The 17,674-nt window shown below is 38.9% G+C and overlaps 3 protein-coding genes across 6 annotated transcripts; 1 reads left to right on the top strand and 2 right to left on the bottom strand.

The window, feature by feature from the left end:
• The first annotated feature begins 28 nt into the window (after positions 1–28).
• LOC111592773 (F-box only protein 32) lies at positions 29–9,035 on the top strand. Its single transcript, XM_023305177.2, has 4 exons — positions 29–235; positions 1,154–1,478; positions 7,757–8,055; positions 8,128–9,035. Exons 2-4 carry the CDS (start codon positions 1,372–1,374, stop codon positions 8,784–8,786), a joined length of 1,065 nt encoding a protein of 354 aa, XP_023160945.1. The 5' UTR covers positions 29–235; positions 1,154–1,371; the 3' UTR covers positions 8,787–9,035.
• Positions 9,036–11,849: 2,814 nt separating this feature from the next.
• LOC111592804 (2-(3-amino-3-carboxypropyl)histidine synthase subunit 1) lies at positions 11,850–14,421 on the bottom strand. Of its 3 annotated transcripts, none has more exons than XM_023305214.2 (3): positions 14,356–14,421; positions 12,749–13,546; positions 11,850–12,689 (listed from the first exon to the last, which is right to left on the bottom strand). In XM_023305214.2, the coding sequence occupies exons 2-3, from the start codon at positions 13,526–13,528 to the stop codon at positions 12,090–12,092; spliced, it is 1,380 nt and encodes a 459-aa protein (XP_023160982.2). In that variant the 5' UTR covers positions 13,529–13,546; positions 14,356–14,421; the 3' UTR covers positions 11,850–12,089. The 3 variants fall into 3 exon arrangements, with proteins under 3 accessions (XP_023160982.2, XP_023160980.2, XP_023160981.2); XM_023305212.2 differs by having other exon boundaries at positions 14,326–14,419; XM_023305213.2 differs by lacking the exon at positions 14,356–14,421 and adding an exon at positions 13,861–14,304.
• A 118-nt stretch (positions 14,422–14,539) lies between these two features.
• LOC111592806 (dynein intermediate chain 3, ciliary) lies at positions 14,540–16,740 on the bottom strand. Of its 2 annotated transcripts, none has more exons than XM_023305216.2 (5): positions 15,524–16,740; positions 15,286–15,464; positions 14,989–15,226; positions 14,707–14,930; positions 14,540–14,645 (listed from the first exon to the last, which is right to left on the bottom strand). In XM_023305216.2, exons 1-5 carry the CDS (start codon positions 16,592–16,594, stop codon positions 14,627–14,629), a joined length of 1,731 nt encoding a protein of 576 aa, XP_023160984.1. In that variant the 5' UTR covers positions 16,595–16,740; the 3' UTR covers positions 14,540–14,626. The 2 variants fall into 2 exon arrangements, with proteins under 2 accessions (XP_023160984.1, XP_023160983.1); XM_023305215.2 differs by having other exon boundaries at positions 14,711–14,930.
• Positions 16,741–17,674: the final 934 nt, after the last annotated feature.

The following is a 17,674-nucleotide window of genomic DNA, read 5'->3' as shown; positions in this document are numbered from 1 at the left end:
CACAATGTAAGCAACATAGTGTCTTCTGATTGGGGGCTCGAGTGCAACGTGAAAAGCTGTGTGAAACAGTTCGTGGAGTTTGTGGAGCTGTTCGCTAGCATTGTACTCTGTGTTCCGTCGATTGCTATAAATTTATAAATTGTTTCAAAATTGGTAGCTGAACTACTGCCACTGCTAAGCTATAGCAGAGTGGAAATTAAGCCCAAATCCGAGACCAACCAGTTGACAAAATAAAGTGCGTAAAAAATAGTTTGTAAGGAAAAATTAAAATACTGCGTTTTTCTATGAGCAATCACATTAAAATACATCAATATGTATGTATATATACTGAAGCCATATGTATTGTGCCTAATGTGTGTGAATAATGAAAAATTACTCAATTGAGGAAATGAAAGCAAATCCCAATTCAAATGCCAACACAAAAATTTGGTTGCGTGCTTTAAACCAAGCTGGAAAAAATGTATTACAAAAATAATATAACAACAGCAACAACAAAAGCAAAACAAACGCGTAATTGCAGAAATCAGCTGTGTACCTACAGCTCCACGTTCGTACACACGCACACAATGAAAGCCAGCCAACGACACATGAGCAAAGGCAACAAAACAAAACACGATTCGTGCTCCAATTGAGCGCCAAACAGTTACATTCTCTGCTCCTGCTTGTTCCTCTCATCCTACAAGTCAGACAACTAACAGCTGGTTGAGTGCTTACTCTCTCGCTCTTTATCTTGTAGCTCTCTATCGTTCTCGTTTGCTGTTGTTGCGTATTCTCGTATTCTCTGGCTCTGACAATTTGCCTTTATATGGTTCGTTTTTCTTTTGTTTTGATTCTGCAGCACAATCAACCTTGTCAGCATTTTGATACACTCTCGCTACGAATTTCATCACAAATTGGAGAAGAACAATTTAACAAGCACATTAAAGTGAGAAATTTAGTACAAAATGAGTCCGTTTTTTCGTCTTTCATTTAATCATTTCCATATGTGTTTGGCTGAGTGAGATTCTGATAAGTCATTATCGACTGGGTAGAGAGTATAGATAAGTCGACTTGTTGGACTCATTTCTGCACAACTCGGGAAATGCGCAACAAATTTTTGTTGCACTGCTGAATACAATTTTGAAATTTCACAATTTTCTTTTTACTTTTACAGCTAACAACAGACAACTTGCTAGCCGAACTTAATAAAAACGCATATTAACATATATAAACCGCATTATTCAAGCCGCCGTCCGCATAAAAATTATAAAACAAAAAATAATATAATAAGCGAAAACAAAATATATAAACTTAATAGTAATTAAAATAAACTCATAATACGTAATAGACCGTAATAAGTAAAACAAAAAACAGAAAACAAAAAAAACACACATGGCGTTCATTTCGAAAGATTTTCGTTCACCTGGCGAAGCCTGGGTCAAGACAGACGAGGGCTGGGAACGCAAGAAGGTGCTCGAGTGTGGCGGCAAACGCAAGAGGTAAGTTTTTTTACTTTGTATTTTTCATCTTCGATGGACAATAAGTGCCTCTGATTAGCAATCAATAGATCGATGACAAACCTCTTTTATGACAATCGATTTGTATTGCGTATGCATGCACAATGCAATCGACGCACAAGACAATGGAATATGTTAACTTGAAAGTTTGAGCTCGTTCACTCCATTTAGGTCACATTCACAGCCTACACACATACATACATAAGCTAACAATGTTTTCCTGCCACATCTGGACAACGCAATTTTCAAAACCCAAATTATAGATAGGATAATGTGGCAACTATTTGACGGATTAAAGGCCAAGGCCACCGGAACTGATGTTGGCTTAGAAAATTGCAGCCAAGGCTTTTTGACGACCTACAAAAGTTCTTATCAGTTTATAGTTACTTTAGGTGATTAGTATAATTAGAACATATGTTCAGTCTTAAATGAACATAAATTTATTTACACAATATACGACTTTTTGTGTGATGCAAACCTAGAAATAATTGTTTTTTTTGTGGCTTGTTGAAACACAATAGCGTTTACCTTCTCTAAAAGTTATAAGAAAAATACAGATTTAGTGTTGACTACACAAAACAACATAAAAGCAAACAAGAAAAATACAAATAATGAGCTGACGAATGTCGAAGCCGTATTATTGTGCCCATGAATGAATTTGACTGGCCACATACAAAAATCATTGAACAATTTCAATGAAGAGTTGAAGTTTTTATAAATCAGAATATACATATGTATGAATGTGTGTGTATGTGTGTCTGTATGTGTGTGTGTGCACTGAAGAAGTTTACATAAATAGACACATATATCGATATCTCAATTGGAGTGCAATCACTAGATTGACTCACGGCAAACGAGTGTGAAAGTGCCAGCAGCGGCAGGCGAAAAGGGAGAGCTGCGCTACTATTACTGCTTGTTGCGTGCCCATTTGATTGATGACAATTTGATTTGCAATGAAATCGCAACATAGGCAAAAACCAATGGCAAGGCTGTAAATAGAAATCTGGCAACGCTGGGCCAGTTAGTAAACAAACATAATAGATGCTATGAAAACGTTGATGGTGAATGATTAAGTATAAAATCAGGGCATCAAATACAGTAAGACAAATACACGTGGGTAGTATAAGAAGTTTTCGGGCTTTAACGTGGAATAAAAGAAGTTCGAAATTATACATATATAAATACGTATTATTAAATTGGATATTCAGACTTGCATATAAATATACGGGGGTAGTATATAAAATTTACGAACTTAAGCATAAGCTAAATGTTAAAAATTTAGATAATAGGACATTATTTAAATGTATATATTTTGGTTTAACGCTGTAACTTTTCAGACTACTCTCGCTTATGTATATTAGTGATTGCGCCTCTGCAGCAGTTTGGTTAAAATCTCAGTAGAGGGCTACCACAAAAAAGTGACGAAGCAAAACGTGGCTAGCTGGAACGCGCGCGTTCGACTCACTTGAAAGCTTCACAAAGTTTTACATAAAGCAGAACACCGTAAAATGCAGATGCACACGGGGAAAAAGAATTCTGTTTAAAGTGATTATTTTGACATGTCATAAAGAACATTCTTCAAAAAACTATTTTTGGCATTTGTCAGGCTCTCGGCAGACGACGTTCTTATAAGGTAGAAAATATAAATACATATGCATATACATAAATACACACACACATATATATATATATATATATATATATTTATATATATGTATGTATATGTGTATGCGGAAGCAAAGCGCATAAATAAGTATTTATAACAAAATTTAAAAAGAAGTCCAAAATTGGATTGCTGGAAGTTAGAAGATACATATTCCTTACAGGCATTTATACATACAAATAAGTACGCACACTCAAATTTACATTTAGATTTGGTTCTCATTTTTAAATTGGCTTTTTCTGAAGGACCTTTTTGGGTTTTATGTAAAAACTTAACTAGGCAAAGCCTTGGAAACTTTAATTCAACGCTCGAACACACAGTTCGCCCTTTGGGATGGCGTGTAACTCGGTCAAGTTTAGTCGAAAGTGTGAGCTGGTATGTGTAAGTGAGTGAATGTGTGTGTGTGTGCGTCAGCTCAAGGTTCCTGTCCATTTTATGAGCTCAAACTTCCACCTCAAATCGATTTTAAGTAGGGCGCCAACACGAAATCTCAAGCAGGCCGAACTTATTATCCTACGATTATCTCAAATGGCTTTTAGTGAAGGGTTCTTCAAACAGAGCAGCTAAATGGAAATTAATTAACTTTAAATAAAAATCTGAAAAGTGAAGTAAGTAGGAAATGTGTTCGATATCTAAGTGGAATGTTTCATAACTCTCTTATGCTACCTTCACGAATATTTTATTATTTTTCGTTTCTCTATTTTTCCCATATTTTTTGGATCAATTAAAGTGGAATTGCTACTGTGTTGCGCCAGCACTCGCAATGCACTAAATTAATAATTAAAAATTCCAAATGCCAAACTTTAAATTACATAAAGCCTCGAATTTAATCGGAGTAGTTGCATACGCGGATATGGATTAGGAGTTGGACGTGGACGTGGACGTGGACGTGGACATGGACGTGGATGCGGACGTGGATGTAGATGTCGACTTGGACCCACTTTCACTTGCACTCGCACTCTCCATTGAACATTTGTTGGCCTTTTGAATTGATTCGTTGCTGCATTTATTTTTCCTTTTCTTCTTCTTCTTGTGCACTTTCAAAAGCCAAAGAAAATGCGTTCAATTTCATTTGTACACTAGACAGCAGGGCAATGCTTTACATATTCATTAAAGTCCACAAGTTTAGTAATCGATGGGCTTTATAATTAACAATTATAGAAGGAAAACTTTCAGAAGACAATAAAAATTTATAAATTAATATTAATAATAAAATATATTTCAGTAATATTATTACACACATACATTAAGATCTATATAAGAATTTTACTGCTATTAGAAGTCTGTTTTTATAAGATTTAGTAGTTTTTGTTTATTTATTATGGAACATATCAAAATTCACAACACAGCGCTTGTTAAATATATTTATCTATAGTTATGATTTTGTATTTCTATACGACGTATTACTAACTTCAAATTAGTCTTGACTTAAAGCCAAGCGGCACCATCGGAAAGTCAAGAAATTCGAGGTTCCCACATTTTGCTAACTTCAGTTTTTAATAAGGAACCTACAGAAAAACATCTCTCAGCCTGAATGAATTAATTCCTGTCTAAAAACTCTAAATTCTAAACACAATATTTTCACTCTTAACCTCAAAAATGGAATTGCTCTAGCATTAAATGATCAATGTTTCCATTATATTAAAAGTGTATTCAAATTTCTCATCTATAACTTAAGTTTAATTTTTGTATTTCCTTTTTAGTTTTTGAACTCAAAAATCTTTATCCGAATTCTCTAATGCTTAAACTAACAAAAAATCGCCTATTAATAGTTCGAGTTGCAACAGTTTTGTTTAATGTAGTTCGACGACTTGTACCTTTCTCTATTTTGTTGTTTAGTGTAATGTGCACACTTATCATTTTGCTATGGCGCCCACTTTTATTGTATATTTCTCTCTCTCTCTCTCTTTCGTTACAATTAGCTTGCATTAACATATCGTGGGTCCGTGATCCGAAACTAATAAAGCTTTGATGTTGAAATTCTACACAGTTTACAGTTGGAGCTTTTCTTTTATATAGACGGCCAACTTTTGGCTCCGGCATTGGCTTATTTATAGCTGCTGCTTGGGAGCGACAGCGACATGTGATAGCTCCCAACTTCGTCTAAAATTAGACTAGAACTCGACACGGCTTCACTTCAGTTCAGTTCAGTTCACTTCGCTCTCGCTCCCAACCTCCCTGCTCTCCTTGCGGCCCAGCCTCAATAATTAATGTCTAAAAAGGTCGCACACTTAAAAATAGACAAGCGAATTGCAGTTGGGCCCTGATCTCAGCAGCATTCGTTGCATTTGTTTAATTTGCCTAAAACAAAGGTAAACGAACGCTTGATGGCGATGGCTATAGCGTCGTTGACTGATTTATATGAATCACGTGGTCGTCGCCCCCCAACTCTCTCTCTGTCTTTCTCCGCCTCTCGCTCATCATCTCTGCATCCATGCTCCGCTAGCCAGAGCCAGCAGAGCAGCTGCAACAATTGCTGGCAGCTCCGAGTCTAAAGCTTTGGCCTGCTCGCTGAGCATCAACAATAACAATAACAATTTCTTCTGTTATTATTTTTTAATGGAAGCTGACTGTGCACTTTTGCTACCTGTGCAATGGCCATGAAAATATTTAGTTTAATTCACAAAATTTGCTGCAGAAATAAAATCATAGTCTAAAATTAAATCGTTTAACGGTTCAAGATGTGGAAAGAGAGTATATTGGTTGTGTGCATAATATATAATACATTTTTGAAATACAATTGCTCAAGTGTGGCCTCATCTCATAAAGTGTTACGATTTACTGGATAAGTCCTCAAATATCTGCTGCACATCTTAAAGCATAAGCCAGATGTAAAGTTACCTTTTTCGATAGCATAGATTGTAAGGAATAGGTTTACGAAATAATCCCGTTACGAATAATCCCGTACAGAGTTCATCAGTTTTTTACTATCCGCCATTCAAAGAAAGAGTTGCACTGGACGTATGGAGTTGAAAACAAAAAAATAACAATATTAAAAATATCCACTAACTAGGCATGCAGCAAATTGGGAATTGCTAAATATTCCAGCGTGACATAAGTTAATTTAGTTGACAAATCGAATAGAAGTATCTGCCTGACAGATTTTAGAGCTGCGAACACAAAGCTTTACAGTTAGACACTCTCTATGTCTCTTTCCCTCTCTCTCAAGTTAGATTTATAAATTAAAAAATAAAAAGTTTTTCTGTAGCTGACGACCTCAAAGGGTGTTAAATTCGCTTTAAATTCTGCAGGAAATTTACTTGAAACACGAAATTGCAATTAGTTTGCCAATCGTGGATGACAGATACAGAGAGGACCTTTCCCATATGCACCCAACCAGACACACTCACTCACTCACCCACCCACCCACACACACACACACACACACACGTAGAGAGACTGACCCAGTTTGGTCCATAATTGAAATGCATTCGCCCAAGGACATGTCATGTCCTCGTTGGCAGCGTTTGCCCAGCAAAGGGAACAGCCGCATTCTAAATATGGTCAAGGCGCATCGATCTGATTGAAATGAAGTCGGCCCAGGCCTAGTTAGCTATAGCCAAAAAGGATTGGCCTAATGTCCATGAGGGCTACAGCTCTATAGCTAATGTTATGAAAGGAGCAAGGGGACAGGGATGAAAGGAAAATTTCCCTGTAATAAAATAATTTTTGTTTATCGGAAATAAAAAAAAATTTGAAAACATTTTATTTATTTATTTTTTTTTTTTTTGAACCTACAAAAGAGTTAAGCAATACACTGAGAGATAATGCTTTTAACGAGTCTATTCATCTTTTACTTTTTTTTTGTATTCAAAATTTTTCATCCGATCGAATATAAAAAAAAAAAAAAATAAAAATATAATTTTCTTATATTCAAGAAACTGTTTTCTTAAACTTCAAAAGTTTATTTAAATTTTATAATGTTTATCAATAATAAAACATTTAAATGAATGAAATAATCAACAATATTTTATATAAAATTATCAAAGCTGTCGAGACTATTCTCTTCATATAGCATTTACTGCTCAAATAGATAATATTTGGCATAAATTTCTTAACTTCAAAAACTCTGTGAAGAATACTTCACAAGTGATTGAGCTATGGGAAACACTTAAACAATTTCCTCAGTGGAAAACACGACACATAATTGAGATTTTGCAAACTGCAATTGCTTTGAGTTAACTTCGAATAATTGCGCAAAGCGAAAAACTTGACACTGGCGAATCAGTTGCTGGCCCCAGCAGGCGAAGTGCTTTATTTAATAAACGGGTCTCAGGTGCCACGTGCAACATGTAATATGCAACAGCTGACGCAGCAGCAGCAACGACTTGGCAACTTCCGCCTCTTCAAAAAGCAGTTAACAAACGTTTAAAATAAAGCAAATAACACGTCAAAAACACCAAAACTAAAAACCCAAAAATATTTGCCAAGCGCTCAAACGACTGTTAAGACAAAGAGACAGACATATAGACAGATAGAGAGGGAGAGAGAGAGAGAGAAAGAGAGATAGACAAGGAGACAGACTTAGCGATTGCAATCACTTCCGAATGTTGTCTTTGAGTGGCTCTAACTGCTTTTTATGTTGCTTCCATTGCAGGCACAGCTCGGAGGGTAGCTGCCCGGAGGCGGCGAGCAGCAGCAAGAGGGAGGAACAGGAAGCGGGCTGCATGCCGCCGCATTATCACATCACGATACGCTGCACCCGTGAGATTGCTGGCTTTAATGGTTTAAGCGAGGCCGTGAAGCGTCTCGATTTCCGTCGCTCGGTGCGGGATCGCAAGCGCTTCCACTATATCTGTGCGTTCCTGCTGCTTGTCTCCAACAAGGGCATTGCCAGCCTGCCGGGCAGCGCACAGCGCCAGCTGCTCCAAATGGTCGAGGAGGTGGCCTCACATGGTGAGTAACTAGCCGGTTGTAGGTCATCTAAGCGAGACTAAACTGGAATCGAAAACCGGTTTCTGCTTGCAGTCAATGACAGCCAGCAGCATCCGAATGTGCTGCGTGGATTGGCGCTGAAGCTGGAGCACATCGTCAACCAGGAGAACCAGAAGTGCTGGGGCAAGCCACTGGGCAGCACCTATCTGTGGCAGGAGCACATGGCCAGGATTAAGCGCATTCAGCGCGTGGCCAGTCAAATCGAGATTCGTGAGCCCGATCCACAGGCACGACCCAAGCTGCACGAGCTGCCGGAAGAGTGCGTGCGAGAGATTATCTTGTGCATTGCCGATCATCGAGACTTGGAGTCGGCCGCCGAGGCCTGGGAGACCATGGCCAAGCTGGTGTCGGAGCAGCGCATCTGGCGTGAGCTGACACGCTTCCATTTCAATCAGCGACAGATCAGCACCATACTGGACCTGGACAAGATCAAGCAGATGGGCGAGACCAAAGACTGGAAACAGATCTATCATCAGCTGCGACGCACCTATGGTGTGAACGATGACTACCAGTTCGCCGAGGTGCTGGCACTCTGCCGTTCCTGCTGCTGTCTCTTCTGGCCCTCCGATGGTCATCCGTGCATCATTGACCAGAGTCCCGACTACAAGCAGCGCGTCGAGGAGGCGGGCGGGCAACTGGCTCTCGCTTTGCCTGTGCCACCGGCACAGTTCTTGAAGTACTTTTCGTTGTAAGCTCGTGTGGCAAAGACAAACATTGACCAAGCCACAGGAGTAGCGACAGTAGAGAGCTAGAAAGAGAGACAGCGAGAGAGAGGAGAGAGTAAAGATATATATTCATATTTTTAAAGCCAGAGAGAGATACAGGGTGCTCCAGCCAATGCTTAAGCTGGTGAAAGCCTGCCAAGTATGAGAGACCATTTTATGTGTGTGTGTTAAAGTTTTTTAAAGAGTGAGAAAGACAGAGAGAGAGAGAGAGAGAGAGATAGCGGGAGGGAGAGTGGGAGGGAAGCGAGAGGGAGAGAGAAAGCTAAGTGATAAAGTCTTAACACTACATAATTATATTTTATTTACGATTTTAGAAGCTCACTTCTAGGCTGAGCTCTGAGCTGAATCTGCAACGCATACGTACATGCTATAAGTATTGTTTTCAAAAAGCTCCACGTAGCTGAGGTTGATTTTAACTAAACTATCCCAAAGCCTTCATTTCAAATATAACGTTTGAGCATTCGTTGGACTTTGGTCGAACTTTTGTTTTAAAGTGTAAACAGGAAGCAAGAAAGAGAGAGAGAGAGAGAGAGAGAGAGCATCACATAGGTTGTGATCCCGAGCAACAGTCCCAAAATGTATTTCAGTAATGCAAAACGAACTGCCACAAAAGTGCGAAAACTATGTAATAAATAAAACTTTTCTGTCGGTCGACAATTTTTTGAGAGAAAACTGAATGTGGAACAACAAAATGTTGGACGTGAGGATTATTAGGCACAGTTTTGTGTATATGACTTTTAAACGATCTTTTTAGCGTTTAAGTGTAGTTTATTTTTATTGTCAGCTGTTTTTGGTGCTACATTCGCTGATAAGTTTGTCAAGTTATCCCAGTTAACCTAGCCCGAAAGTGTTACGAAATCAAAACTCTATTTACGATATATTGAATCCCTTTTAAAAGTTACAAAACAAAGACAAAAGCAAAAATAGAAATCATGTGATGTTGCAGGAAGCAAAGCTAGAAACGAATACACCTACCTAAAAATAATAAAGAAAACTAAAATACAAAATGATATATAAATGTATGTATGTACTATCTAAATCGGAATCAAACAAATATAATATATATGTACATATATATGCGGATATATATCATGTATATCCCATGTATATCCAAGTCTAATTTAATCAAATGCCGCCAGTCAGGATACAATATATATATACAGATATATAAGTGTAAGATTGTCTTAATGTTAAGCGAGGTAAACTACGAAAACATATTTTCCAAATCCAAAGCAAAGAACACTCTCAACTTAAATATTACGAGCGTGTTTTTTTTTAACTGTAGACAATTCAAGATTAATGCTTAAAGGCTTTTTCCGGATCAGACCAGTCTGCTCCCATCCAATCTATGTATAAAGTTAAGATCTGATTGAAAGACCAGAAAACAAAAGAACAAACAAAAGAAACAAAACATACTTATGTGCAGATCACCCTGCACAATATCCAGCTTTTAACTGCATGTACTATGCGTGATCGTATTTGTACGAACATTTTTATGTTAAAAAAAAAAGAAATAAAATCTTAAATATTTATGAAACCAAAATATGTTGTTTCATTTGAAAAACTTTGAATAATTTATTATTTCTATAAAAAAAAATCAATATCGACAGGTTTTCAATTGAACTGAAGTAAAATTGCACCCTGTATAACTAATAATCAACTCATTTTCGAAGTACTTCCAAATTGAGAAAATTGAGCCCAATCTATTTTTGTGCTCTGAGCCTTCTGCTGAACACTCATATACCATATAACTGTTTCATTTTGTGCATAGCAGGTCAGTTCGTTTCATCTCATGGTCCTCATCTACATGTTCCTTTTACTCAATAGATAAACTCAATGCACTTTGTGTGCGAGCGCGAAACAACTCAAAAAAGACTCAAGAGCTGAGATAATTTTTGAGTGCAACTGCGTCTATTAAAAGGCGAGTCAACTGCACATTTGTGTTAGTCGCATCAACGATTTGTCGATTGATTGTTTGGCAGTTCTTATGTTGTATTTGTTTTGTAAATATTTGAAAATGTTACCCTTCTTGATAATCATTGCTATATTTATTAGTTTAATAATAATTGTATTTGTCTTATAATTTTAATAATGATTAGGTTAGTTATGTTAGAGCGTGTTGATTATAAAGATGATGATATTTTATTATAAGTCTTTCTCCTGCTTTTACTGTTTCCACAATCTAATGATATAATATATATTAGTATAAAGTATTTCCTCCGATTAAGAACTTATATATACACGTACATATATTCATAGCCATCCATTTCAATTGCATTAGAAAGAATCAAGTTTATGATCTTTAATGTAAGCACAATATGCCTATAAAATGTAGTTTAATTAAGTAGTACTAATATTTGTTATTAAATTTTCAGCACAGATAACAATATTATTTAATTAACCGTTTGTTTAATCTACTTTCCAGTTCACTGGCCCCAATTTCGCTATCTTTATTTCTCACAAGCAGTCAGTATCAGCGGTGTACTCTCTATAAGCAATATACCTTCTAAGGTATTCAGAATATGTACTAAGATCTTTTTCATGCACTCTCTCTTTGATTTATATATATATTTACTTTATTTTATATATGTATGACAAATGCAATTGAACTTGCCAAGGCATTTTAGATTGTTTTGCTGTTTAATCATAAACTGAGGCAACTTCAATGAAGTTTTCCAAAGCTACAAAGTGAATCACACAAAACACAAAGTGAATTCTGTTTACCTATACCAAGGCAAAAAATCTAACCAAGACAAAAGATCAGAAATTCTGAAATGGTTTGAGCTGATAATAAGAAAACAAATACGTTAAATACAAAGCTTTGGTGCTATTGCGTTGCTGTAAAGCAAGTATAAAGGTCCAGCAGAAGGCACACATAAGTACTTTTATATTAATTAGATTGTACAGTTTCAGCTGATAATAATAATAATTCAATTCAAATTTAGTTTGCGTAATAAACATTTCTTTAATAGTAAAATGATATTTGTTTCTGAAAATGCAACTAAAACTAGAATATTTAATGAATGCTGATATTGATATCAAATGGAGTTTGATTGAACACAAAAGTTTAGCTAATATATACATATATATATTTTAATTATATACATATATACATCGCCGTATAACTTAGAAATGAAATTTGCACTAACTTAAATTAGTAGGTATATTACACTTGGGCTGGGCGGGCACATAAACTAAAATCACTTAGTTACTTAGAGGTGAGTCACGCTTGAGAGAAGTGAGAATGAGGATTCCTCTAGGCCGAATGGTTTAGCCCTTCTTGAAGTCGAGCAAATCTGCCAATGCTGCCGCCTTGCCGGTATCATCCTTCTCAAGTTCGGCGCGTGTGCACCGGCCACAACAGTCGGCCGAGGGACGGTTCTCGCATTCACCGAGCGCTGGTGGCTTAAAGTTTGGCGTCCACGGGCCTAGGCTGCCGCTGGCATAGAAGTCCATGGGATAGGCATTGGTGCGTGGCGATGCGTTATCTGGCGTCCACTCGATATCGCCCAACACCACAGATAGTTCATAAGGATTCAGCAATGGTTGCTCAAAAGCCGATCCCCAATCAATGGACAGACGCGGACAGGCAATTTGTACGAAGGCATCGATGTCAGCGAATAACGCCAGCTTTTGTGGAAAGATCTCAGACAGCAGTATGGTTGTCGTCGCAATGCCTTTGGCATGCAGGCGCTTCTCCAGAAATCGATGCACACGACCGCTGCCCTGTCGACCCAGTGTGCCCAATATGATGGCAATGCGTTTTGCTTGCTTGGCACGCTGCACAGCCGAGTGTCGCAGGCCCTGCATGGCCTTGTGATCATATTCTTCTACAGTGAACTTCTTCTCATATGGATCGTACTTGTACGCCTGCAAGGGAATAGAGTTAATAAAATTTATGATGCTTAGTTTATAGCTTAATTATTCACCTTGAGCAGGGGGTTGGCAATCATGGCGGATTCCAGGTGGAAGCGTCCGTCACCCAGGTAGATAATCATTTGCGTTGTCTCCGGCAGCTGTGGCGATGTGCAGCCCAATATTTCGCCCGGACTCAGGGGCTTTGCCTGTGGCACCAATACATCGTAACCAGCTGCCTTTAGCTCTGTTGCAGCTGCTTGCAGCGTCGTGACAAACTGTATAGTGCTCACCAGAGCAATTTGGCCTACCTCTGGCTTGAAGTTCATTTTCACGGAGTCCAGGAAGTGCAACGGATCGATTTTTATATCCACAAATATGTAAAGAACCTTGATGCCGCAGGTTTGATCGACAGGTATTAAGCAGCTGTGCCCGTAGTGCACCAGCAGATCCGCGCCCAAAGCTTGTGCTGTATAGTCATCCACACAGCAAGCGCCATAAGTAACATCGCCCATGATGACAGTGTCAGCAGTTGTGAAACGCTCGACAATATCACTGATGACCATTGCATACATCAGCAGTCCTTCCGGTAGCTGCAGTGCCACGCGCTTTGCCTTTGTCTCACGTATGCGCCAGATTGTTTTGTGCAGCTCGAAGTTGTAGTTGGAGGGCAGCCTGTCAATGGCCTGCTGCAGTTGGGGATCATTGAGCAACTCCTGTGGTATGCGATTGATACGCGCCTTGGGCTTAAACACCTTTTTAGGCCTCGCTCGAATGACGACAACATCGCTGCTGTTGTTGTTGTTGTTGCTGCCTTCGCTTAGGTGATCGCCGGGTTGGACAATGTCCAACATGATGATTTATTAGTGGAGCTGTAATCGTAATGCACAAACGTAAACAAATATTCGATACTATAAGGAAAACTGATATACAAACAAATATGACAACAAACTTGACCTTGTCTTTGGTCTCTGATAAACAAATATATATATTTATTTCTTTATTTTTATTTATTTGAGAGCTAATGAGCTTTGAGAAGTGCGAAAAATTTGGGTCTACGTGACTGTAGACATGCGAAATCTTTTTGTAAACAATTAGTCGTTTCTTTCTTTTAATATGAAGACGTTGCATTGGAGTCACACAATGGAGCAATTAAGTATTTGATGACTCAGGTATGGGGCCTCACCTTCACTTTGTAAATTAATTTTAGTTGCAACTGTCGAATGGCAAACGCGCCAAGGTTTTTTGTACGATTTCCTAGACGTTCACTTTGTTTTTCTTCTCTTCAGGTTTTTTGTTTTTGTTTTTGCTTTTGTTTTCTGTTTTTATTATTGCTGATTATTTAATAGACGCACACGTGTTCACACACTTGTACACAGCTCGTTAGATTATTTGCTAATAGTAGTTGTCTCTCTAACAGTTCAAATTTAAATGCTGCTGTGCTCAGGGGTTGCAGTTGCACTACAGAATTGGTCACTGAACTTTTGAAGCAGCTGTTGTTGCGCCATTGATAACTGTTTCTGAGTCACGTAGGCCACAAATAGCAGCGTGCAACATGGAAGTTGGTTATACTACCCGCGAACTTCAAACTATTTTTATTGAATTAGGCACTTCTTCGCATGGTTAATGCATTAATTATAATTTAACTTACTTTATAATATGCAACACAAACTTCTCTTACGTTATTTATCAATTTTAAAGCAAATATATAGCTTAGCTTCCAATGCTCTTATCGATGACTGCAGTGTGTTTAGTTTAATCAAAATTGGTATGCACTTCATAGATGTTTGACCGACCACCACAAACTATCGATAAATTGTAGTGTTAACAACGCCGGTGGATTTTCAAATTAAACGACGTTCGTTATATGTGTGCTTTAATAACTTAACCGACTAACATTAAATAATAAATAATCCGTGCTTTAAGCTTTCACTGTTTCTGCTTCCGACACATCAGCCTCCTCCACATCCTCTGCAAGTATAGGAAAATATTTAATATCATTAAGTTAGAACAGTTTACTTTGATCGTTCACCTACGCTTGCCTCCGGGCATACGTCGCAAACGTTCCTGTTCCACAGCGGAAAAGTATTCGCTGGCTGCCTGTTCACAGGCGCTGGCAAATGGCTCCATGTTAATTTTACCATTTAACATGGTCAAATCGGATTGGTCCTGCCCATGGTTGGCCTTAATCTTTAGCTTACTCTCCCTCGACTTGGCCTCTAAGATTTTCTCACGTCGATTTTCGCGTTCAAACATCTTTGAAAAAAAAAAGAATTAAATAATCTTATTTTGTATACAAAGTGCTGCTACTTACCGCCGTCAGGAGTGGCTTATCGTTCTTAGCTGACATTACCATATTGTCGGAAACCTCTATAAGAAATGTGGCCCCCAATTTGCTGCCACAACTGACGAATTTGCCATTCTCGTTGGTTCGCACGCAGTAGAGCGGCTCATCGCAGACTTTTACCGTTAGCACCGGCTCGTTTTGCTGCTGCAGCAGATCCCAAGTGTCCAGCACGCCGTCCATGCGAGTGATAAAGAATTGTGAAACCCTAAGACAAGGAAGGTAATAGTTCCATCATGTTGTCGGCATATAAATTTTAATTTATACTTCGTGTAACTCCAGGCGCCGTCTGTCAACATCGAGGAGCTGCTCTTGGTCCATATAATTGAGCTCTCACGGCAGTCCTCGGACCAGATCCGCGCACACCAATCGCCCACGGTTAGAAAATTCTTCACAAAAGCAGGATTGCGCGTAATGGCATAAACAGGACCCAGGTGGCACATCATCTGAAAATAGACGGTTTGAGGATTAAGAGATTCTAAGGAGAGATTTTAAGGAATCTCACCCTGATTTGTATCTTCTCCGTGGGTGTTTTTCCTTTGCGGTTACAGGAGAAGAGCATGCCCATCTCGGTGCCAGCCATGAATCTAGTTGGTATGGTCGTCTCATACTCCAATACCGAGATGCCATAGGAGCGCGATAAATCCTGTTCATCGCCTTTAACCGGATCCATCAGTAGTCGATCCAGCGGTTCGCTAAGCTTGCGTGTGTCCCACCACAGCACTTGGCCATCGGAGCCCCCAGAGAAGAACTCCGTTCCGCTCTTCGAGTTATTCCAGAGCACCGAATTGACGGGATCACGATGGCAAACCTCACGCTCGCTAATCATCACGGGATGCTTGCCGTGACGTGTATCCCAGGCAGCCACTTGGCCGTTGTACATGCCGCTGACCAGACTGGTTGGATCCTTTTGATTGTACTCCAGGCACACACATGGGACCTTCGGCTCCAGCGTTAGGAATGGTTCGTTTGGATTTTCCACCTCCCAGATGTATGAGTTGCAGCGTTGCCCGGTCTTGTCTCCCTGGAACTTCATATCACAATGGCTTACGGCCATTTTGATGCCTCCATCTGGCGACCAGGACAAATGCTTCACGGGCACCTTTACCGGATTGGGATCACGATAGACGTTTACCGTGCGCGACTTACAGGGCTCGGGCAGTGGAGCTGGTTCCATGTTCTCAAAGTAATTTTCATAGATGTTGACCGCATTGTTCTGGAATATGTAGTGCTCCATGGGCTTGGTTAGGTTCATCACTTGCGTTATGTAATTCTCATCCTTTTCAATTTTTCGCTTGTAGCGCACCGTCTGCTCCGGGTCATGCATATTGATGTCCTTCGGCCAGCCGCCCTCATTGTGTGTTATGCCCGTGCTCTTGTACGTCGCGCGCTCCGTGTTGGCCACACTCAGCGATGTCTGCCCCGCATATTGCGTGCAACGATCCACAGGATTCTTCAATATATAATTCTTGACCAGATCTGGATTCGAGTTCTCGCTAAACACCACCTCATCCTTGTCCTCGAACTGCACGCGAGAACCAAATGTGCGTCGCTCCTTCTTAAATATATATTCCATATTAAGCTAACTTTAGGCTTAAGTTTATAATTCAATTCTCGGCTCAAGACTAACTGTTATAGCATAACAAGGCGAAGCAGTAGATTTAGCTGCTAGGTAACGCAGTTATGTTTTATCAATACTTAAATGGAATTTTATTATTTTTATAGAACTCTCAATACGCTTTCTAGTTGAGTAAGATCTAAAATTCAATTCAAGGCGACTTTTAGACAGAAGATCTATGAATTAAATAAAAAGTATTTATTTTAAGCATAATTTTTATGCAAATTTGTAATTAAAAAACTTTTTAAGAGTGTGTGAGAATTGATTTTCTATTTTCTCTTCATTTAAGATATTTGAGAGTGAAATATAATGTAATTGGATTCAATTTAAAAACTAAAATAAAAAACTTTTTTTTTTGGGGGGCGTAAATTACATTTTATTGCAGTGAATATCACGTATATTTAGAATATACTCATAATTAATTAACTAAATAAAATTTGCTAATTTGTACAATTTTCTAAATAAATTTGACTAAATGGGAGTGGGGGACTATTTACAATTGATTTCTAGAATTAAACTAAAATAGATTAATTTTGCCTAAGTTGCTGACACAACAAGCGAGTGCCTTGGCGGAATTCCATGGGTTTTGCTCCTCCAGTCGCTTCCAGTTCCATGTGGACTTCGTTTTCCATTGCCGACTACATGGAGTTTCAGTTCAATGAAATCGTCCAGATGATTTCGTACTTCTACTCCACGTCGCAACAGCTCCTATTGCCCACTGGCCAGGGTTGCTGGTCCGGTCAGAGCACGTTGTTGATCTCCAGAGTGTTTCGCTTGCAGTGCAGGTCGATTGAAAGTTGCAGCTCACTTTTATATGCCTGCAGGTAGAGCAGGGGCAGGGTCAGCTCAATGTTTCAATATGTTGGTTCCGAGGTCTCTTAGTCCTAATGACTTTGACCTTGTTGGAAATTTACCAGTCAAAATTTCCGCGATAAGAAGAAACAACCCACAAAACTCATTTGCCTGCTCGTTACGGCTGACTTATGATAGCAATGTCCGACATAAGACATAAGAAAGAGATTAGCTACATTTTTCTGG

This window comes from Drosophila hydei, unplaced genomic scaffold, assembly GCF_003285905.1.
Source record: "Drosophila hydei strain 15085-1641.00,03,60 unplaced genomic scaffold, DhydRS2 tig00000001-arrow-pilon, whole genome shotgun sequence".
In the NCBI taxonomy this organism is placed as follows: domain Eukaryota; kingdom Metazoa; phylum Arthropoda; class Insecta; order Diptera; family Drosophilidae; genus Drosophila; species Drosophila hydei.
The sequence above is the reverse complement of the archived record's forward strand: the minus strand, read 5'-3'. Positions and strand labels throughout refer to the sequence as shown.